This window comes from Antechinus flavipes, chromosome 2 (assembly GCF_016432865.1).
Source record: "Antechinus flavipes isolate AdamAnt ecotype Samford, QLD, Australia chromosome 2, AdamAnt_v2, whole genome shotgun sequence".
NCBI classification, from domain to species: domain Eukaryota; kingdom Metazoa; phylum Chordata; class Mammalia; order Dasyuromorphia; family Dasyuridae; genus Antechinus; species Antechinus flavipes.
Genome location: NC_067399.1, coordinates 468,280,725 through 468,304,212, shown reverse-complemented (window position 1 = coordinate 468,304,212; position 23,488 = coordinate 468,280,725). Strand labels below are relative to the sequence as shown.

At 41.5% G+C, this 23,488-nt stretch overlaps 1 protein-coding gene across 3 annotated transcripts in view; it reads left to right on the top strand.

Annotated features, from left to right (window-relative positions):
* The window catches only part of MAPKAP1 (MAPK associated protein 1), a 327,452-nt gene extending 307,172 nt beyond the window's left edge, over positions 1-20,280 (top strand). For all 3 annotated transcript variants that reach the window (XM_051979649.1, XM_051979647.1, XM_051979648.1), the window contains 2 exons: positions 8,462-8,559; positions 17,231-20,280. In XM_051979649.1, coding sequence (XP_051835609.1) covers positions 8,462-8,559; positions 17,231-17,356 — 224 coding nt within the window. In that variant the 3' untranslated portion in view covers positions 17,357-20,280. The remainder of the gene's footprint in view (positions 1-8,461; positions 8,560-17,230) is intronic.
* The last annotated feature ends 3,208 nt before the right edge of the window (positions 20,281-23,488 follow it).

Genomic DNA, 23,488 nt, shown 5'->3' with positions numbered 1-23,488 from the left:
TTTGAAATGTCTTGAATAGCAGGAAAAGAGTTTGTATTTTATCCTGAGGACAATGAAGACTTTGAAGGGCTTTGAAAAAGACAGAAACATACTCTGACTTTTGCATTAGGAAAATGATTGTGGCAACTGGCCAGAAGAGACCATGTCAAAACATTGTTGCTAATGCTGGTCTATGCAAGCACACTCAGAATGTTGCCCTAGACCTTTCTTTTGCAGTAATACATTCTACTCATGGCACACATTTCTTAAACACTTAAAAGTTTGCAAAGTGCATTCCCCAAAAAAATCCATGGGGTGAGGTTTTACCAGCCCAATTTTGCAGAAAAAGAAGCCAAAAATTGGGAAATGACTCTTCTGACTCTGAGGTTCTGTTCTATCCACTGCATTACATAAAAATAGCCAGGAATATCAGCCAAGATATAAATTGAATGATCAGCAGCAATCTGACCAAGCACTTGAGCCTATGTGGGTGTTAACCTGCTTGTCCCATTGCTTCTCAGCATGAATATTGTTCCTCTGGAACCAACTGTCTTTTCTAACATTGTTTCCCATAATGTTGTATTTTTGTGGGACCAGTTAACAATACTAGGTGGGTTATTCTTGTATTTATGAACTCTCTGGTTCTCTCTGAATTTCTTCAAGAGGGCAAGGAGGGGAGAGCAGAAAGGGACATCTCTGGTGACTGATGGTTTTTTGCTTCCTATTCCATAGTATATAACACTGTTATTGACATCTATTGCTCTGTAATTGTCGGTAAAAAGGCTGACTCTTTAAAATCCCCAAATAAGTACTTGAAATAAAGTTCTACATTTTGCTTCTGTCAGCTGTGTGAATGCTAGAGCTAGAAAGAGCAAATAAATCACAGGTGTAAGAGGCACAGTGAAAGTTGGGCACATTTCTCCATTATTTCTGGCAGTTTCCATTGTTTTTCAGATGGGGATTCCAGGTGAATACTAATTGGGGGTGTAATACTAATACTAATTAGGGAATTCTCTCTCACAGAGACTGGTGAGCCACCCCATCAGGCTGTTATTAGGTGATGGCCACAATACAGTCCATTAACACAGGCTTCCCCTACCCAACCACAGCAGTCATCCCTCCATCCCATGACCTTTCTTGCCTTTCTCCCACTCCCTTCTTATCACTTCCTAGTGTTCTCTCTTCTAAAAAGCAAAATTGAAAGCCTGCCACACATTTCAAAAAGTGGTGGGGAGAAAAAGGAGTTCAGTTGTCAATAGGATGAATCCTCATTCCAGTTGACAGTGATCTCAAACCAATTCAAGGCCCTACTTTGGTAACTCTTAGAACTATAAAATGTTAGGGCATAGATCATAGAACATCAAAACTGGGGGAAAACCTTAGGCCAGAGAATGTTACTTCTCAAAAAAAACCTTTGAATATAGAATCTTATTAAAATTGAACTTATTTTAGTGTTAGAAAGATTCTTGGAGATTCTGGAGGCCAACACTTGCATTTTAATGAGAGGAAACCAAAACACAAAGGAGTGAAAAATTTTATCCCAGTTTACAAAGGAGATAATAGTTGGGACTCCAAAGGCAACGCGTCTTTCTTTATACTATGTTCCTTTTCTAGCATGTATATGTTGATCATAAAATGCAAAATATTAGAACTTGAAAAAACTTTACAACATAGAATGTTTGTGCAAGAAGGACCTTAAAATGGAATGGTAAAGGTAAAAAGGATTTTAGAAGGCAGAATGTTAGAGATAGAAGAGAGCTTAAAATATGCAATGTTGTAACTGAAGGGGCACTCAAAATATATAATATTTAAAGCCTTGAGATATTGAAACATAGATTTAGAATCTGAAAGATATTTAGAAATCATCCAGAGGTTCTTGACCTATGCTCCACAAATCTCATTGGGGGTTTTTCCCCAGTGTTTCAATAACTGTAATTCAATATAATTGGTTTCCTATTTGTTTTGTAGATTTATAAAAACATTATTCTGAAAAGGAATCAAGGCCCAGAGAGGTTAACTGTCTTGCCTAAGGTTATACAGAGTAAGTGACAGAACTAGGATTTGAATCCATGTCCTCCAAGTCCAGGACTTTTTTCACTGTTGTTAGATCCGAAAGGAACTTTAGAGAGTCAAAGGAAGGGCCCTTAGAACAGAGAATGTTACCTGGGACAAAATAATTATGCTTAATAATAATGCTTAATAAGGGATTAATAATATGCTTAATAAATGCAATTTGACTAAAAAAAAAAAACAGAGAATGTTAGATTGAAGAAACCTTAAATAAGGCACATATAATATTAGAATTCATTCCAGCTCCTTCCATCAGAAATTGGAAAACCAAAGCCCAGAAAGATTTTGTGATTTACTAAGGTCTCACAGGTCATAAGTACCACAGCGCAATTTGAAATCAGGTTCTGAAACTCAAGATTCCTTATGTTTTGCACCTGGCAGTAATTTTTTTCCTTAAAATTTTGACATATACATAAATATGTTAAGTCTCCAGAAGTTTATAACTGAAAACTTGTTTAAGTTCTTCTTAAATAAAATGTTTCCTGAAAATTTGGTCCTCAAGAAATCTTAATAAGATCTTATAATGTTAAAACTGGAAGGAATTTTCCATACCATCTTACCTAACCCACTTATTTCATTTATAAGGGGAAACTTAGTTCCAGAGAAGAGAAGTGAGCATGCCCAGTGTCTCAGAATGAGTTAGTGATACAAGCAAGTATTCTGAATTGTAATCTACTACATGTCTACTACAACTCTTAGAGGAAAATTCAGACAGAGAACTAGAGGTATAAATACAGGTATACCCCACTACTGTCATTAAGTGATCCTGCCACAATGCAGCAGTAGGAGAAATAATAAGAGAGAGGAAGGGAGACAGAGGGAAAGAGACAGGGAAGGAAGGAGAAGGAGAAAGAGGTGGGAGAGAAACAGGGATGTATCTTGAATGTCAAAATGTATTTTTTTTAAGATTTAAAAGATTTGTTTTTTCTAATAAAATCATAATAATGTTTCTTGAGTTAATTATTTTAAAAAGCTAAATATCATTCAAAAATATAAGGAAAGAAAGGGGTAGAGATAAGAGACAAACAAGAACAGGTGGTATAAATGGCCCAAGAAACCAGACACCTTAAGGACCATAGACCCTGAGCACTTCAGGCCCCTTCCCTTGTGCTTACAGGATAACAGGTATAAAAATGTTCTTTGTTAGCTAATTTGATGTCAAGAAGAAGGGAAGAAAGGGCTTCCTTTATTTTGTTCTAGGTCGTTCTCTCTCTGGAGTATTGTGCCCAATTCTACCTGCCATATTTGAGATAACCCACAGTCTTAATGCATAGACTGCTAAAGCTAATTTCAAATATGGCCTCATATACCAAATCACTGAACTTCTGATTGTTTCTGTTTCCTCATTTGTAAATGAGGGATAATAATAGTTCTCATCTCCCAGGGTTGTTGTGAGAATCAAATGAGTATTTGTAAAACACTATATAAATGCTAGCTGTGCTGAAGAGGATGATGAAGAAGAAGAGTAAGCACAAGCTAGAGGTACTAGAGACCATGACACAAGAAGATGGGTTGAAGTACCCATTGATGCTTAGCCTAGAGCAGAGATGGCACGCGGAAGAGCGCGGGAGTTGAGAAGATCAGGGTTCAAATGTGGGCTCTGCCTCTTAACTACCTGTGGGACTTTGGGCATATCACTTAACCTCTCTGGTCCTCATCATCTTTGTGTACAAAATAATGTGGTTTGCTTTTCTTCTTAAGGTTGTATGATTTCATTATCATCCCCAAATCTCAAAGCTGGAAGTGACTTCAGAAGTGATCTAGTCCAAACAGTAACAGAAAGGGATTTTTTTTTTTTTTTTAAACAATCACAACCCCTCCAACAGGTACTATGGCTTCTGTCCAAGAACTTACAAAGGTAGGATTTTCAGACTCTCCATTGAGATAGAATTCAGTCCTTCCATGCCTTAATCTTATTTTGATGGTATTTAGCCAGCCAGACAGCTAGATACACACATAGTCCAATTGCTGAGGCCATCATCAAAGCCCTTTCAGCTTGGCAGAAGACCGAAAAGGATAACTTCTAAGATCTTGCACAACTCTAAAAGCTAGTGTTCTGTAGCATGATACCATATTTGACAAGCATTTGAAACATCATCACATTGAAGAATGCAGTGAAAACTTGTTTTTAATAAGTACTAATGGGCAGAACTGCATTCAGTCTATGAAGCTACAGAGGCAGATTTCAGCTCCATATGAGGAGAAATTACCTACTGATGAAATGCAGTTCAGTTCAATAATGTCTTGGTGGAATGGACTCTCTTAAGAGATGGTTTAGGATTTCTTTATTACTGAAGCCTTCAAGCACAGCCTGAAGAACCACTTGCCATGGGATTCTTTATCAGATCTATGTTTGATTCCTTTCCAAAGGAATTCCTTCTCACTGAATTCTTGTAATGCTCTTTGTAACGGTGTCTCTTGTAACTTCATCCATATTTTTCTTTCAAATTGTGGCATCATCATATGTGACTATGATTTCACCAGATAGATCTCCCATGTTTTTTACATGTTTACACATTAAGGAAGCTGTGGTATTCCTCTAACGCCACATTTAGCTCTTTATCAAAAGCCACACTGGAATCACTTTCACTTGAGAGCACTAACATTGAATCCTACCAAAGCTTAATTTATCAAGTAATTTAAAGTGGTTTTTTAAAAATTATTAGCTAATTTTTCAGGGTTGAATTTACAGTCATGATTAGTGTATCTTAATGATGTTTCATTAATGTACCAGGATAAAATACAGAGGACTGAAATTCTCTGGTCACAAATTTACAACATAGATCAGTTTATTTTTGGATATCTGAAGAATTAGCTACTGTAAATAAAGACTCTTAATAAGATTTCTCCGGGAAAGAGGTGAACTTACAGTAATGTGGGTGATATATTATTAATTAATTAATAACTCTTACCAGGGTGCTGCATAAATTAACAGGAAAATTGATGAAAAGACTTTATACAAAGTATTATGTCGAATTTTAATTTCTAAGGGAGCAGTCCTCCACTCAAGTCAGCCTCTGATGCCTCCTTATGGCATGGAAGTGACACTGTGTTCTCAAGCCTCTGCCAGAAGAACACAGTCTCCCATAGGACCTGCCAAGCTGAAAGGATTTTGATGATGGTCTCAGCAATTGGACTTTGTGTGTGTGTGTGTGTGTGTGTGTGTCTGTCTGTCTGTCTGTCTGTCTGTCTGTCTGTCTAAGTATGGAGAAGCTCAGTACCATCAAAATAGGATTAAGGTATGGAAGGGTTGAATTCTGTCTCAATGGAGAGCCTGAGAATCCTATCACTGTAGGTTCTTGGACAGAGGCCATATTACCTCTTAGAGAGGTTATGGTTGTTTTAAAAAAAAAAAAAAAAATCCCATTCAGTTACAGTTTGGATTAGGTCACTTCTGAGGTCACTTCCAGCTTTGAGATTTGGGGATGATAATGAAATCATTCAGCCTTAAGAAGAAAAGCAAACCACATAAGAAACATTGCATTTTATTTGTTTTTCCCCACTCTATTGACAGACTAATCTTACTTAGGACTTCATATCATACCTCTCCTCACCATCATCATTGAGCTGTAAACTTAGTAAGGACTTAGTAAGGAATAGAACCTTATCCAAATATCACTCAGGGCCTCAATCAAAAGACTACTTATCAGCTATAACAATAGCTGGTGTTTATGTAGCACTCAGAGGTTTGTAAAATTCTTTATATACCTTATTTGAATCCCACAATAAGATAAGCACTAACACAAGTTATCCCCATTTTATAGGTGAGAAAAAAAAGTGGGATTTTAATCTAAGCTTTCCTGACTTCAAATTTAGTATTCTGTCTATTTGTTCTATTCTACTGCTAGTGTCCCTGAGATTTCCCTTGTATTTAGACTGGAGGCTAATTGTTTTTAATCACAGCTTACCCAGTTGTTGCTCATATAATAATAATAACTCCCAGTTTCACAGTGTTATATGATTTATAAAGCACTTTCCTCACCGTAGTCTTGTCAGGCAGATGTTAGAATGATCACTATCCCCATTTTACAGATGAGGGTGACTAGGTCAGTTCACAGTGTATACAGATTCAATTCCCTACCCCCAAACAGGTGCATATGCAGGAACATACACATCCAATAAGAAATCTCATTTTCTCTAGAGGTCTATCATATCTAAGTACAAAAAAAAATTAAAAATAGTTTAAAAATTTAAAAATATCTCAGTTAACTCCTGTTGTACACCATAGGAGAAAAGAGTTCACCTTTGGAGTCTGAAGTGCACCTTTCTCTCTTCTCTCTCTCCCTACCTCCTGCCCTCAATGCCACTCCCTCCTCATCAACTATATTAATGGGATAAGGGACTCAGCTTCTCTGTTTCTCCATTGAGCTGTTGTGAAGAAAGAACTCTGTCAGCCTTAAAGCAGCAAACAGCAGCTCTTGTTATTATTGTTATATCACTATTAGCATTATCTGAAATAGGACCTAGTAATAGAATTACCATTGGCCATTTCTCCTTCTGGCTACATAGTCATTTTCTTTTAAGCACAGTGATTTTATTTTTACAGTAATCATTCTGGGGTTAATTGGTCTTTTGCAAACTTTTTTTTAATGCTTCCCTCCCTTCTCCATGTAATTATTGCATTGTGGATAGTTTCCTAAAGTAGTTCCAATGAGGCACTTTAACAGAAAATAAACTCCGGAACTGATTTGATAGATGGTTTGGGGTTTTGTTTGGGTTTTTGATTTTATATTATCATCACTTGAGCTGCTTTGTGGTGAGATGGAATCAGACAGTAATCCTGGAATCAGGAGATTTGGATTCAAGTTTCAGCTTCTCCACTGAGTAGCAAGAGGGTACTTTGGGACTCAGAGTCTTTCCCTTTAACCTTAGAAAAGTAAGATGGCAAAACTGAGGCCCAGAGAGATTAAATGACCATTCCAGAGGCAAGTTAGGAGATCTGAGACAGGATCTGAATCAGGCCATGACACTGTACTTGAATGGTCCTAGACGTGGGGAAGCAAGAGAGTGGCAAAGCTTTGGGTATGTATGATATGTGGCTACAGAGGAGCCTGATTCCAGATTGTGGAGGGCTTTGAATTCCAGGCAGAAGAGGTAGCATGTTACAGGGGAAAGAGCCCTGGCTTGGGACTCTTAAGGACCTGAGTTCAAATCCTACTTCCTGATCTTACCTGTGGGCAATGCCGTCCATTAACTTCCTGGACCTGAATTTCCTCATGTGCAAAATGAAGAATTTGGACTAAATGACATCTGAGGTTCTTCCATCTCTAGAGCTGTGGTCTCAACTTTACCAAAGTTTTGGGGCTAAGGAATAATATTACCCATATCTTTGCAGGAAGAACATCATTCTTCGAGCATATGAATCATGGATGAGAAGGGGGAATAGATATAATCACATATATAAAGGACTATAAGGTTTGCAAAATATTTACATGGGTCAACTTACCCCAGTGAGGCAAGTGCTAGAGGTATTAGCATCCTCTTTTACAGATGAAGAAACTGAAGCTCAGAGAAGTTTTGTGATTTTGCCCCATTGTCACACAGCTAATATCAAGGGCAAAATTAAAATTTAGACCTCACATGACTGCAAATTCATGGCTCTTTCCTCTGTGCAACTTCTCTAAAAGATCTCAAAAATCCCTTTTTGCCCTAAGTCCTAGTGTCTTGTGATAAAGGTAGGAATGAAACAAAACAGCAGCAGTGGGAAGCCTCAGATGCTTCTCAGTGACCTGATGGAGCTTTCTGACCAAATTCCCTTCAGGAAAGATGCATTAGAGTATTCCCTCAACTTCTCTGTTTCCCTACTGAGTGTATTCCAGGCATTCTTGAGAGTCCCAGGAGAGAGAGAGACATGGAATCACTGGACAAATCTTTCTATCACCCACTGTAATGTCTGGGCTAGCTTTTAGGAGGATCTCTGGATGGGTCTTGGTCTTTAGGTGGAGAAGTGATGAAGGCAGGAGAGTCACCACGAGGCTGGCCAAAGATGGAGTCCGGAGTGTGGAATCTGGAATCTGGAGTCTTCTTTTGTGTCTGTGTCTGAGACTCTCAATTCCCAGTCCTCTCAGCCCTTAAATACCTTAGTGCAATTACATTACTACAGCAACTAAGCATGTGCCAACTGTCACCATATCAATCACACTGAGTAGGTTCTTAACTATAAGCACTGTGTTGTCCTTGATTCAAGGACCTTTCCAGAGGTCCAGCCTTCTGCAACCCACCTTAGTCAAAATATCACTGGTGAACAACTTCACTGCTTTGCAAATTGTAGAGAAAAGAGCTGGCTTTTTCCAGTAAACATTGAAGAAGTGACACAGCTGCCCAGGTACTCCCTGAACCAGCCCAGTTCCTGCTGTTCAGTAACCTATGTTTTACCCAAGTGTCTTCTGACCTTTTTTCTTTCTTATTCCAGGTCACGCAATGTTTAAACTTACCTATCTAAGCAATCACGACTACAAACATCTCTACTTTGAATCAGATGCTGCTACTGTCAATGAGATTGTGCTGAAGGTGGGTGTCCTTCTTTGACATTTGACATCTTAATTGACATCTTAAGTAATGATAACACTTCAGTTTTTCAGTATCTCCATGATGTTATTGGTTTGGGATTCCTCCCTTTAGTCATCTAGCTTGTAGCCAGTTTTCCTCCTATACAATTTTTGCTCATGTCTTTCCATCAACCTTCCATATAGAATTCCACTGAAGAGGAAGATCCATGTTCAGTTCCTGTCTCAGATCTCCTAACTTACCTATGGAATGGTCATTTAACCTCTTTGGGCCTTAGTTTTGCCATGTGTAAAAATTGCAGTGGTCTCTTCTGTCTCTGCATCTACATTGTGACCTCCAAGCCATCTCTCTCCTCTTTTCTTCAGTTTGACGTTTGGTAAGATAGCTCAGTTCTGAAGTCCCTAATGCTGTCACTGACTGCACCCTGCCAAGTCTCAGCCGTGGATCATAGCTACCATTCACCAGTTTGGCTCCCACAAATGCACTACTGAAGAAGGTGAAGGAGATCACCTCACTTTTCTGACAACCTCAAATAGGTCCTCAGTACCTCTAGACAGTCCTACTGCACATCCCTTATCAACTTATTGTTCTACTCTCCACAATTTTTTCCAAGCCTTTTCCTCCCTCCCCAACCTCATAGTTTCCTCATATTTTACAGAAACATTTGAAGCCATTTGCCATGAGGTCATCCAGCTTGTCACCTCTTGTGCCTTCTGCTACTATCTCCCTCTTCACTCCTGTTTCACCAACGCTAGCCCCTCCTCCCTTCTAGCTCCCTCCCACACATTGCCCACATGGTTACTTCTTCTCCATCTCTCCCCATCTACTGCCTGCTTCCTGCATACAAACATACCATGTCTCCCCCCTCTTCACAAAGCCCTCCCCTTCCATACTGTCACCTATAAATCTGCTTTTTGTACCTAACCTCCTTGAGAAGGTTGTCTCCAACAGGTGCCTCCACTTTCCTTCTTCTTTTTTCCTCATGAGCCCTTCCACTCCAGGTTCTCTTTCCACTAAAACTGCTCTCCCCGCCCCCCCCCCCCCCTTAGTTGCCAGACCCAGTGGCCTTTTCTCAGTCCTCATTCTTCCTAGCTCCTCGGTAGCCTTTGGCATCCTCTGGCAACCTCTCTCGTCCTCTTCTCTTTGACACTGTGCTCGGAGTTTTCGGGCTGCCCTTCTCTCCTGGTTCTCCTATCTGTCGACCTATGCAGGAGCCTGTGAACTTAAAAGTACACAAAGTGCTTTTCTAACCTATTAAGGTTGGTAGTTATTAATCCCGTTTGACAGTTGGGGAAACTGAGAGTCAGGTGCAGTGGCTTGCCCAGAGTACAGAAGTACTGAGTTATAGATTCAAAACAACCTTGTAAGTCATTCTGGTCCAGTCTTTTATTTTGCAGACAAGAAAACTGAGACCGAGAGAGGAGAAAGATATTGAGTTAACCAACAAAGCGCTTCCCCTTCCTGATTGTCAGGTTCCTTGTTTGCACAATGAGGATAGTACAGAGAACGCTTCTCCCCCAAGCCTAGTAGAAGGCACTCGCATCTTCTGATGCCCCATCCAGCCTGTCTGCTTTGCCCTGTTTCAGCAACTACAGAGGGACATTTCTTGGTGATAGATAATGCTGCATCTAATGCCTGTTCAGTTGTTCTTAAAAGCTGCTTTTCTAAGTCACTCTCTTGATGCTGCCTTTGATTTTCCCTCAGAATTCATGAGTAGTGCACAGTGATTTATCAAGCTCTTACCTGTGTTCAAAATAGAAATTGAGAGATCCTAACACCATAGGTATAAAATCCAGAAGGATCTAAGAACCATGAAGTCCAAACCTCCTTCCTTTTTACAAAAAGAAGAAACTGAGACACCCAGCAAGGTTAAGGAAGATGCTTAGAGGTACCCAAAGATCTGAACCCAAGTCTTGTTCCAATTCCAGATTCAGCTCTCTTTCCATTACTGCACTTTGAGGATAAAGCTGCAGAATATCTTATAGATGCTCTGTATAAAGTAGCTTCTCCCAGACCCTATCCAAGAGGAAATTGACTTCTAGAAATTCTAAAAGGATCTCAGGATAACGTGGTCCTTGAGTCAGCTTTATTAGGAGGCTCCATAAATGGGAGAGGGGAACAGTGGTATGACAGAAAGGGGGGCTGACCTTGGAATCAGGAGGCCTGCCTTCAGTTTTCAGCCTTGCCATTCATGAATTTGTGGCCTTGCACCAGCTCCCAAGGCTATTATGAGAAAAGTACTTTAGGAACCTTACAGCAAAATAGAAACTTGAGTTTTTACTCTCTACTATACCGATTCTGCTCATGTACATTTGTCAGTCAGAGCAACTGGATGCAGAGCTTCCAGAGCTTAGAACCCCAACCCCAAGTGCCACACTTGCTCTGATACAGGCCTGCTGCCTGACAGAACGTTGAGCAAGGCCAGCTCCTCCTGGAATTTCCCCTCTTTCTTTCCCCTTCTCTTCCTTCAAAAAACTGAGTTTCTTGCTGTGCCCTGTCCTCTGCACGCCCTCCTGTCTTCCTGTACTTTTTCCCTAGCCTGCTCACCAGACTTGCTCCTGTCCTTAGTTCTTGTTTCTGTACTCTCAGGAGTACAGCGCTCCATGTGAAGAAAGTGCCAGTAAATAGTTGCTTTTTAATTGAACTGAAGGAAAGTTGTATTGACAGTCTCCCCCAGGATTAGCTGGAGGTTGGGGGCAGTGGAGAGAGTCTTGGCTATGAGGAGCCAAGGCCTGAGTATGAATTCTGGTTCTACATCTGCACATGCTACTTTGCCATGGTCTTCAGTTTTTATACCATGTCATTGGGGGTTTTTTCATACAGTATCATCATAAGATTAAAACCAGGAGATTCTTTAGAGTTTATCTAGACCCAATCCTTCCTCCTAAATATGGACATCAGAAAATGTGGATTCTGGTTCCAGCTCTGTGATCTTGGACACTTTTTCTCTGTGGGTCTCAGTTTATTTAGCTACAGAATGGAGGTATTAATACAGGCACAGTCTTTCTGACTGTTCTAAGGCTAATTTTTACATAGTGCTTTGTAACCGTAGAATAATATCCAAGAATAATATCCAAGAACCGCACAAGACATAAATACCAATTTAAGAAAACAGTGGCCTGGACTGGAGCCCAGAGGCCATCCAAAATGAGCACAGTGGTCTGGATTGGTCTGAAAGGGCTTCCCAGAGGAGCAAGGGGCTCAGTTTTGGAGTATGCCTGAGATTTGGATTGACAGCAAGGAGAAAATGAGGAATTGGGGACTGGGGAGGATTCTCAGAAGGTATTTGTGAAACAGTGACATAGATCCACTGGGTCAGATGAAGAGCAGATGTTCTTGAGAGCCTGAAATTGATTTCACATGCTTTGTTAAGCTTTAGAGCCAGACCCAAAACTTTTAGAGATCATCCAGGCCAGACTGACCCTCACTTTACAGATAAGGAAATAGAGGCCTACTATCCCATAGTTACTAGGGTTTTGTTTCCTTTAGCAATAAAGATAAATTCTCTGAAACCTAATAATAGTCTTTCAGTTTAGGGTGTCTTAGAAAGCTGAGAGAATGAATGACTTGCTTGAGCTCAAACAGCCATTGTCAGGTAGGATTGGAGCCCAGACTCCAAAGCGAGGTCTCTGCTGCTCTCATTTCACCCCAGCTCTCTGACTTCACATCCAGACTCTGCCTCCTCATTTTTAACTTGTCCTGGGAAAAGAAACACACAGCAACCTTGTAGACTTTTATTTGTATCGATTTTTCTTATAAACATTAAAGGCACTTTAATGGAGAAAATTACCAAGTGAATAATAATAGTAGCTTTTGTTCTATAATGCTTTATAGTTTACAAAGTGCTTTCCCAGAGCAGCCCTGGGAGACAAGTAATATAAGAATTATTCTCAGTTTTACAGATGAGCCTTCTAAAGAGGAAATAACTTGTCTAAAAAGTCATATGACTAAATAGCTAAGCTAGAGTTCAAGCCTTAATATCGCCTGCACCCAGGGCCAGGGTTCTTTACATTCTACCACTCTCTATTCCCTTTCCCAGTTTGAGACATTGACCTTTTATAGAACTATAGAAAATTGTGCCCCTAGAAGATAATCATGTATCAGTAGCTTGCTTCTGGAGTTTAGTGTGCATATCAGTATAAAGAGTTAAATTATTATCTTAAACAAACAAGACTGCTTTGTGCAAATAGGAACATTTCGAGGACAGATCATAATGGTGACAGATTGATTTGGCAACACCAAAAGATAGAAGGATGGAACAATGTGGGGACCATTTCCCCATTATCCTTGGGGACTGTCCGTGACAGTCACAGACTTGATGACAGTATTCTATGTCAAACGTGACACATGCATAGAGCATGAGCAAGGAGGGAATGAGAGAAGATTCCCAGAAATATGGCCTGGGGACCTTAATGATCAGCATTACTAGAATTCTTTTCAAAGAGTTTCTCCTACTGCCCTAGTATAGTTGGCATAACAGAACATTCAGTGTCAGAGCTGAAAGGGTTTTTAAAACATAAACTCTTAGAGCCTACAGAAAAAAGGACCTTTGAAATTAGGAAGTTAGAGTTCAGAGAGACCTTAGTCTAGATCTCATCTAGTCTAAATCTCATTTAACAGATGACAAACTGAAGCTCAGAGAATGTCAGTGATTTGGCCAGTCCCACACCACTTTGGTGGCATTTCTAGATGGACTTCTGTGTCAGCGTTCATCCCACAAATCCATGCTGACTCTCTTAAATTTTTCATGTGTCTTCATTTTGTCGCCCCAACTAGCTTACAGATTGACAAAGTGGAAGTGTTGAGGTACTATGTAAAGAAATATTCTCTTACCCCTTCAGGTGTTTGGGGTTTTTTTATAGCTAGTATTAAAATATTCAAGTCTTCGGGAAAATTCTAGTAAAATTATAATCCTGTATTTGACATCCAAATAATTTTCACCCCAGCAGATTGATGACAGAAACACAGGTTTATGACTTCAATATGAGATTGTGGAAGATCATATACAGAGAAATCATTTTGCTAGGACAAAACTCTCTCAGAGCAAATGCTTCTCAACTACATTTCTCAGTCCTTCTTACACATACTTTCAGTTGTGTGTTCATAGGGCATTTAAGCCAAAGGGACCATCAATATTATCTACCCCATGCCTTCAATTGACAGATCAGGGATTTGTGGCCCAGAGAAGAGACATGATTTTCCTAAGACCATATGACGGAGTTGGGACCCTGGCTCCTACCGTGCCCCATCGATGCCACATGGCCTTCTCTTCTTCTAGCACTTTCCGCTCAGTATCTTTTCCAAACAGGTTATCATGTCTCAGACTGGATAACAGTTTGTTCTATGCTGCAGCAGCATTGATTGACTTTAGGAGCTAATGATCGTAATCCTCTTGGAAGATTAAATTTAATTTTCTCCCATCTCTGATTTTTATAGCAATTTAAATGCTCAGTTTTCTCTGCCATTCCCAAAATGAAGCAGTAGCATCTCTAAGCTTTCGACAAACTAAATAACTGATAAATGATGCCTTGTTTGCTTCAGGACATTAAGCAGATTTTAATTAATTTACTTAAATTTCCACTTTCAACTTTTTTTTATGTTGTTATGTTTCTGATGTGGGGGGAAAGGATACAAGGTTTTCAAAATTCCAAGTTTTTTGAAACTTTTATGGAGCAGTAACCACCGTGAAATGACTGAAGACAAATATCGAGTAGATATGTCAGACAATGTGAGTGCCTCTCTAAACTCCATGTGATCTTGGAAAATTATTCTACTATTCTGGGCCTCCTTCTTCTTATCTGCAAAATGAGGGAGCTGACCTCAAAGGTTAGAGCTACAAGTCCTATATTCAAAGCTCCCTTCCAAACCTAACATTCACTGCTTTCAAATTTCTAGCATGTAATTGTTTATTAATTTATTAATGATAATAGCTTAGATCTTTTTATCTCTTTGTGGTTCACAAAACCTGTTTTTTACAATAATTCTGAAGTAGATGGGACAATATTTTTTTAATAGATGAGCACATTGAGACCCAGTAGAGTCTCCCAGCTACTAAAATGTCAGACACAGGATACAAACCTAGATGTGGTGAGACTACAAAAACAGGTCTGTTTCCAATGTTCTGACATTTGGTATTCTCAGGCCCCTTCCAGCAATAATATGATATGTTGTAACATTCTTTTTTTGAAGATGCCTTTTGGTGCCAGTATTCTATATTGTAAATCTCCTTCTCTAGGATTCTGTTACAAGGTCCCTTCCCATTCATACATTTCATGCCCTTTCTTTCCATGTTATCAGGTTTCTTCTAGCTCTGCCTTCTATGTCCTATGCTTCTAAAAGGGAGGGAGTTAGCAGTTTTGGGTGGAGTCACTAGGGTGGTAACTATGCTTTCTCTATTCTAATCAAACTGGGGCATTTTTTGGTCACTAACTCTGCAAGCTTTTGGCATGAATTTCATAGAAATCATCAGACTCTTCAAATTGGGTCCTTTCCATGATAGAGTGATGGAAGCTGTAGCTTTATTGACCATGAAACCTCCCTATATTTTTATGCCGTCAGCTATAAAATGCAATGAAAGTGAGACACTCTACAGTGCATAAAATTGTGCAAGTCTGAAGCCACAGCGTATTAACCAGCTAATGGCAGACCAAAGGGCGTTTTTATCTTTGGATTCTAACATTAATCTTCCATTAAAATTATCTATGTGATTATCACAAAGCACTGGAGATAATAAATGTAAGAAATAGTAGGCTTGTTAAATATCATTTAAAAATACTTTGATCATAGAAGATGTGCCCTCACACATTGAAGAGATTAGATTAGGTGAGTATGCAAACAGTGTAATCAAGGAATGGTTTCCCAGCATCACAGGATTCAGAGCTAAAAAGCCCCGCCCCCTTCCCTCTGCCCCTGCCAGAAATCTCATCCATCCCCTTCATTTTTCTAAGTAAAAAATTGTGGCCCAGACAGGAGTAATGACTTGTCCAAACACAGAGTGAGTGGCAGCAACAGGACTTGAACACAGGTCCCCGGACTCCAAACCCAGTGCCCTTTCCACTCTGCTTCACTGCCTATAAACCTGATAAGAGTTCTGGTTTCTATGTCTTCATATCCTGCCCCGAGTCATCGGGCCAGAGTTGTAGTTCTTCATGATTTATTGAACTCAGCTGGTAATTTGGCGACTATTCAGCCAAATGACGAGACCCAAGTGTGTCCGACCTGCTGTCCTCAGGCTCTGTCTTTGAGTTCCCGCTGCTTGTGCCTATCAGAGCAGAAAGTTTAGATGGGGCAGGAGGTGCAGTGTGCCTGAGAGAAGGCGAGGCTCCAAGGCAGAAGACTCCCGACAACTGGGTTTGCCTCCCAGACCTATGTGCTCACTAATTCAGCGACCCTGGCAAGCCAATGCTCTTGGGTTCGGTGATCGCGAAAGCCCCTTCGGCTCTGACAGACTTGGATTCTGCGGTTCTTTGGGGCAGCCAGGCAGCAGCATCTGGTATGGAGCCTCCCTCCAGAGCAGCTTTGGCATTAAAGGGCACCAGACTTGCCCTTGCCCGCAATCTGCAAGAATCACATGAGCTGAAAGGACCCAGAGAGAAGTTCTAATCGTAATTGGAAAGAGGAAACAATATTGTTTCTAGTTGTAGCTTATAGGTGTGTGAGTATAAGTAGCAACGACAGTAATAATAGCTAAGCATCAGTATATTTACTTCTTCTCTCATCTGATTCTCTATTTTGTTTTGCTTTGTTTTATTTGTTTGTTTGTTTTGGCTGAGGCAATTGGGGTTAAGTGACTTGCCCAGGGTCACACAGCTAGGAAGTATTAACCGAGGCCAGATTTGAACTCAGGTCCTCCTGACTTCAGGGCTAGTGCTCTATCACTGCACTCTCTAGCTGCCCCATCATCTGAAACTGAGAAAGGTCATGTGACCTTCCAGGGTCCCACACGTTGTGTCTGAGGCAGAAGTCCAAGTCAGGTCCAACCACTTTGCACCCTCTTGAAGCAGAGACCCTGCAGAAAGGATCAGAAAAATCAGAGCCAAAGGAGCCACCAAGTCCAACCTTCTTATTAGGAGACTGACTCACAAAGTCAGGGGACTTGCTTGATAGCACAGTGTTAATAAGTAATAGAAGTCAGGTTCTTGAGATCCTTCCCCCCCACCACCACTACCACCACCACTTTCTGTTGCCTTGCTCATAGTGTCAGTGCCTCCTATATCAGAGAAAGTCTGTGGCCACTGATGGACGCATGTGTGCATAGCTTTAGAGAGTCAAGAAGTTAACTTACACTCAACAAATTTCCCTTGGACTGTCCAGGTCAGTGCCTTAGTGTCTTTCATTCTGATAGTAGCATTAGAGGCTATTTATATGTAGAACATGCAAAAGTCCAACTGATGGTGAGCATGTGAGTAGCTGCAGTTGGTCTGTGAATCCCAGACCTGGATTTGTGTACCAACACTATTGTTCATGGGCTATCTAACCTTTGAAAAGCACTTTCATTTTTCTGGACCCCAGTGTCCCTTTTCTGCAGTGGGAGGTTTCAGTGGATTTTTAGGATCCTTTGCAGCACCAAATCCTGGGATGCTCTGAAATCCATATACAATCTTCCTTGTCCTCAGACTAATAACTACCAGTCTGTAAAAGTGAATGATGGGTAATATGCACTCTTGTTTTCTAGGTGAACTATATACTGGAATCCCGAGCAAGCACTGCCCGGGCTGATTACTTTGCTCAGAAACAAAGGAAACTGAGCAGGAGAACAAGCTTTAGCTTCCAGAAAGAGAAGAAGTCAGGACAGCAGTGATGGCTGGAACAAAAACACTGATGTTCCACCCTTCAAATCAGCAGCAGTAACAGCAATGGCGGCAGCGGCTCCCTAACGGCCTTGGTGGGCACTGGCAAGGGAAGGCCCCAGGCTCTGTACAGTTTCTCACGGTTGAAAGATCCTGACCACTATGTTGGGGATGGAATGGAACCCAGAATTTGGTGGGTTGCCTTATGCCCTTTGACTGGATCCCCTTCAGCTGGAGCTGACATTCAAATGAGGATGGCAGTTATTTGGATTAGAAGCCAGACAAGATCACATGCTGGGTGAACTCCATTATGTAGCACATATACAATCACACACACACACACACACACACACACACACACACAAAGTGACTTCAACTTTTTTTCACTGCCTGATTTATGAAACATTGATATGTAAGAGAGGTTACTTAGAACATGATCAAATGTCTTCAGATTAATACCGAACAAAATGTATACTTTTTTTTTCTTATAATAAACTGGTATAATCTTTATCAAGGCATGTAGGATGGACCATTCTTTGGGGCAGAGGGTTCTTTTTTTAAAAATCTTCCAGATTATCAAAGGGCAGATCTTTTAAAAGTATTGTTTGATTTTCTTAAGGAAAAAAGTTTGTTGATAGATTAGTTCTTCTAAATGCCCCATTGATTTTGGTGACTTCCTATAGAACCTTATGGACAGCTGGAGAATGAGAAGGGATGTTGCATCTTGAAACCCAGCATGTCCTTTCCATGCAAAGAGAGGCCTTATTTCCACAGGTGAGAAGACATGATAGAACCAAGAGCATTTGACTGAGAATCAGGGAGGATCAAAAGTGGACCTCATCCCAACCTTTACCAAGACATGTTACCTTGACTGAGCTCTCTGCCTGCCTAGGCCTCCTCATTTTGCTCATCTGTAAAATGAAGGGGGTTGGATTGTGGGATCTCTTAAGACACCTTCCAGCTCTGATTTCATTGACCCTCCTGTCTTCAGTAACAGTACTGGCTTTATGCCATTGGGCCTACTGGAAATCAACAACTGCTATTCCTGGTTCCTGATCTTTGGGGAAAATAACACAATATTGTGGGGGGGAATCAATCAAATAGTGTGAGAACAGAGCTCTGGTCCTCACTTAAAAACTGTGGCCAAGATGCTTTCCACCCTCAGCCTTACATTCTGCAACATGACTGGTTGGGACTAGGTCTAGGTCTTTTTCCCTTCTATTATTCGGTGTTCTTTGTTGTAACAATATGATCTAAAGTCCCTTCTGGCTCTGGCATTCTGAATTTTAATGGGCAGACTTTTCAGGTTTGACATCTTCTGATACGATCACAGAGCTTTTATCTGGAAATGGAGAATTCTCATTTCCTTCAGGCCAGACTCCTGGATCCCTTAGACAGTCTGGGGGAGCCCAAGGACCCATCAGTTACAGTTTTAAGTGCATAAAATAAACATTCTATTTTAATACAATTATCAAGTTTGTTTTTTTTTAAACAAGTTCACCAACCCAGGTAAAAGAATCCCTGCCTTAGCTTGAAAGAAAAGATTTTATTGATAATAGAGTTTTTTGTATTATTTGAACTTTCTCACCTTTCAGCAGCTCATGTAGATGGAGCAACAGCAGTGCCTTCTTTTCTTCTTTACCAAAAAAAGAAAAATGATGTGAAAGTTGTACAGGACAGTAGCCAACTACTGCATTTGGACTCAGGGAGCCCGAGTCCAAATCTTGGAGCTGCCACTCTGTGTCCTTGGACTTTGTTTCCCTTAAAATGAGGAAAATAGTAATAACTCCTGCCCTGCCTCCCACTGTAAATATTAAAGTAGGCTAAAAAATCAGAGGGATTGTCTTATAAAGCAGTATTACAAATGGTTTGTTCCATTCACCAATTAAAAGTTCTCCAAAGTAGATGGATTATCTGAACCAGCATTAGTAGTAGTCATATTCCATCAGAGGAAGCCAACTTAAGAGTTGACCAGGAGTTTCAGTAGGAGAGGGGAGTTGTTGAGCTTCTGTCTTTCTGTTGTTGGTAAGTACCACTTGTCCTTCTGCTTCAGCCCAAGCCCTTCATTTTGTTGATGAGCAAACTGAGGCACAGAAAAAGGAAGTGACTTGCCCATAGTCCCATAGGCAGTTGGTGGAAAAACTAAGATTCGGTCCAGTTCCCCTGACTGTCAACTAGTAAAAGGGACCTTCAAGGGGGAGGGGAGGAAGTACAATTTCCATGGGTAGCCAGAGTTGTGGTCTTTGCTCTGTATTGTACGTCCCCAGCTTGGGGAACCTTCCATGTGGTTTGCTAAGGATCCCCAGTCATAATAACAGTTCACACTTGCACAGAGCTTAACAGCTGCCTTTAACTACATTATTTCACTGGGTTTTTCCCCTCCCCAAGATTAGCAAAAAGCATTATCAGCAATTGAGAGAGGAAGAAACTGGAGCTCAGAAGTGGAAAATGACCAGCCCAACCCCACACAAAGAATAAAATAGCAGAGGAAGATTTAGGGAGAGTTAGTAAGAAATTGGGCCCCATAGTCAAGCAATGACTGATCCAAGCTCGTTCCAGGCAGCACTTGAATCCAGATCCTCTGACTGAATCCACAGCAATTTCCACTTAACACACTGCCTCATGTAAAGCCTTTTGTCAAAACTTAAATGTGAAAAGATGTGGATAAAATAGATCAGACTATAGAGTGTATTTCCTGGCAGCAGGTCATTTTAATTAATTTCTCCATTCAGGTCTATGTTCATGTAACAGAAGAATCCTTTTCTTAACAAGACTTGTCTTCCACAACCTCAATGAGACAGAATCTCATTTATAGTCTGTTACCTGTATTTTCGATTTTTAGCCATTTTATATTTTCAACGATCTTTTGAGATGGAAATGACTAATTTAGTCATTAAACCTTGTGACATATTCAGTATTAAAAATTATATAAATATCTTCTTGGCCAACTAGTTTTAATTCTTATAGAAACCTGAAATATGGTTGCCATGAGGTTTGGTGTTTGGTTTTTTTTTGTTTTTCAGATAAATTTCTCTAGTTTGAGGGAATTAATTCAGATACAAAAGAGAAAGTTTGTAGGTTTGGAGTGGCTCCATTTGGGATGTGATAATTTCCCTGTCTTTGGAAGAAAAAGCATTATGGGACCTCTCTTTGTGGGATCACCATTGCAAAACTACTTAAAGATACCTTAGAGACCTTCTGGTCCAGTTACACTTGATGAAGAAACTTGAGACTCGAATGAGGTTGGGCAGCTTGCCTGAAGTCACAGAAGTTAAAAAGCCTGAGAGCTGAGATCTCCCTCCCAGGTCTTCCAACTCATCATCCTTCCTTCCACTGCCTCCCTCACGAGAAGAAAAAGGCCCAGGAAATGACAAAACTCCTCCTGGACCCAGCTCACGAGGGAAAGTACCATGTCTTAAACAGAAGCTGTCTGACATCGAGTCCCTTGGTCCAGAATCTAGGCCTCCCTTAGAAAGGCCTCGGGGCCTTTTGAGATGAGGGACAACTGCTCCTATCCCTGAATTGCCTCTATGTGTGGGAAGTGTTGGACTGGACTCTTAGGACCATTGTTGACTTCCACTTGAATCCCAACTCCAACGTTGGCAGCTTTCAGTTTACAACACAATGAGGAAGGGGAGGAGGGCACATGCTGTAGCAGAACTTCAAAGGCTGCCTCTGTGCTTCCACCTCATTTCACAGTTGGGAAAACTGAAGCGCAAGGTTAGTAGGATTCAAGTTGAGGTGCCTTTTTCCTGAGATGCCATCTGTCCTCTGCGTGGTCTCTGGGAAGCCTGATCTTCTCTGACTCTGTGACGAGCACCCAAAGCAGCCCTGCTTGACTCCCAGCCTCTCTCGGTCCCCCTTCAAAGCCCTAGTATGAGGCTGTGTAGAGCTGTGAGGGTCTCAAAGTGTACTTTCAAGTCTGGTAGCGAAAGAGTTAACCGTACTTGTGTTTGCAATCTGTGCAGAGCTGAACCCCAATCCGTCACCGGCTGATCTTTGCCGGGTAGTTGCAGATTTAATTGATTCAGATGGGTATTCAACTGGGTCAGGAAGCAAGCTGTTCACCGTGGGAGGTGTTCCTGGGGCAGGGGGAGGCAGCTCCTGGCTGCTGTCCGGCTGCAAACAGCAGTGCATTCTTGCTCCAGTGTGCATGTGGTCACCAGGTGTGCCCCGGGTTCCCAGAGGCTGAATAAATGGCCGCCCCACCCAGAGAGCTCAGGGCCACAGGGGGCATCCCCACCCCCACCCCCACTGGACCCCGCGCTGGTTTCCCTTCTCAATATCCTCCTTTGCCACATGATGAGGTCCCCTCCACTTCTCACGCTTTATAGTCTAAATTTTCTCCCAGCTCCCACTTCCAACATTCTGTGCTCGGCGGCTTTAACATTCGGAGTGCTGTGGTTGCTGTAATGGTGACAGAGCGGGGGCCTTACACTGAGACAGGCAGTGCAAGCGTTATCCTCATTTTGAGAGATCTGGAAACAGAATCAGAGCCCCGGGCAGTAAACTAGGACCTGATCAGCATTTATTCTGCGCCTACTGTGTGCCGAGGCAAAGACAACTACTTCCTGCCCTCAAGAGGCTTACTTCTGTTGTGGTAAAGAACATGCACGCCTATCTCTCTCTCTATAAAATACAGGGGCTGTACCTATAATTTTATCTGAGTAGGGAAATCCCGAGTGAGGAAACTCCCTTCACTAATGCAGCTGAGCACTGACTGAGAGGAAATAGCATGTCTAGGGGTACAGAGCCAGCACAGATCAGAGAGAGGTCTTGAACCCAAGTCTTTGAGGCTGCTATATTTTATGTGCTAGGCTGAGCAGCCTCTGCTAAGAGAGTACGTCCAAAGTGACTGCATGGTTATTTGGTTATTTCACCAGCTTCCCTTCCGCCCTGGGTTAGAACGGAAGCCGGCAGGGGTGGCCCCTGCTCCCAGGCGCTCGCCGTATTTCTGCTGGCCTTGGGGGGGACACCGGGCCTCCTGCAGCTCAGAGTGCCCAAGCCCGGGAAAGCCACCACACCCAGAGCAGTGCCCCTTCCCCTCCATATACCTACAGAGAAAAAGAAATTCAAACTTGTGGCACACGCTGCCCACGGCAGGCAGACAGCTGGTGAGGAAAGGGATTGCCACTTCCCGTCATGGTCGGGCTTGGCTCTAAAATCGTGGGAACCCGATGTCAGATCTCCGTTCATTCTGAGCACAGCGTTTTTCCTGCTGAACCATGTCGCTCCTCTGTCCCTGTCCAGCCCAGGAGAGCGGAAGACATTTGGGAACCTCACAGGTGGAGCAGACAGGGTCAGCAAAGAGAGAGAGATCTCTGCCTCCATCATTAATGACGCAATGGAATGGTGCAGTAAAAAGTAAATCAGTCGTGGCCTTCTCTCTAAGGCCCTGCAACCCAATTCTGTTTAAAAAACTTCTGAGCACCTACTCTGTACAGAGCGTTGTGTTTGGTGCTAGGGGAGATAAGATTTATTAGGGCTGGAGTGGAATGGTGACTACTCTGTCAGATTCAGTATGTTACAAGGAAAACTTTTGTGAGTGCCAGAAATGGCTAATGCAAAAATAGGAGGCATCAAAAAATTATTTTAAATATGTATTAATGTAAGATGATGGGTAGAGAGCCCCCAAAGGCAAGAAGTGCTGGGTTCAGGTCCTGCCTCTGACAGATTACGTGGCGCTGAGCAAGACATTGAATCTGTCAGTGTTCCAGGCAACTTCCTGATACTGTAAGTTGGAAAGGAGCTAGGGATACTTTATTATATCGATGGTATCACAAGCTAAATTCTAGCTATGGGACCCCAGGCAAGTCATTAATCTCAGTTTCTTTAACTGTAAAATGGTGAGCACTTAATCTCAAAGGGTTGTTGTGAGGATCCAATGAGATACTTGTAAAGCGGTTCACATAGTACCTGGCACCTAGTAGGTGCTGCATAAATGCTGATTTCCTTCCTTTCCCCTCTTCACACTGAATTTTAAGAAGGATATAGTTGAACCAGAATGTTCCAAAGGAGGGCAGCTAGAGAGCAACAGGATCAGAGCATACTGTACAGGAACATACTGAAGGAACTGAGGTCCTTGTTCGGGCCTTTTAAAAATATTTCACTGACTTAATATATTAGAATAAATCACCACCTCA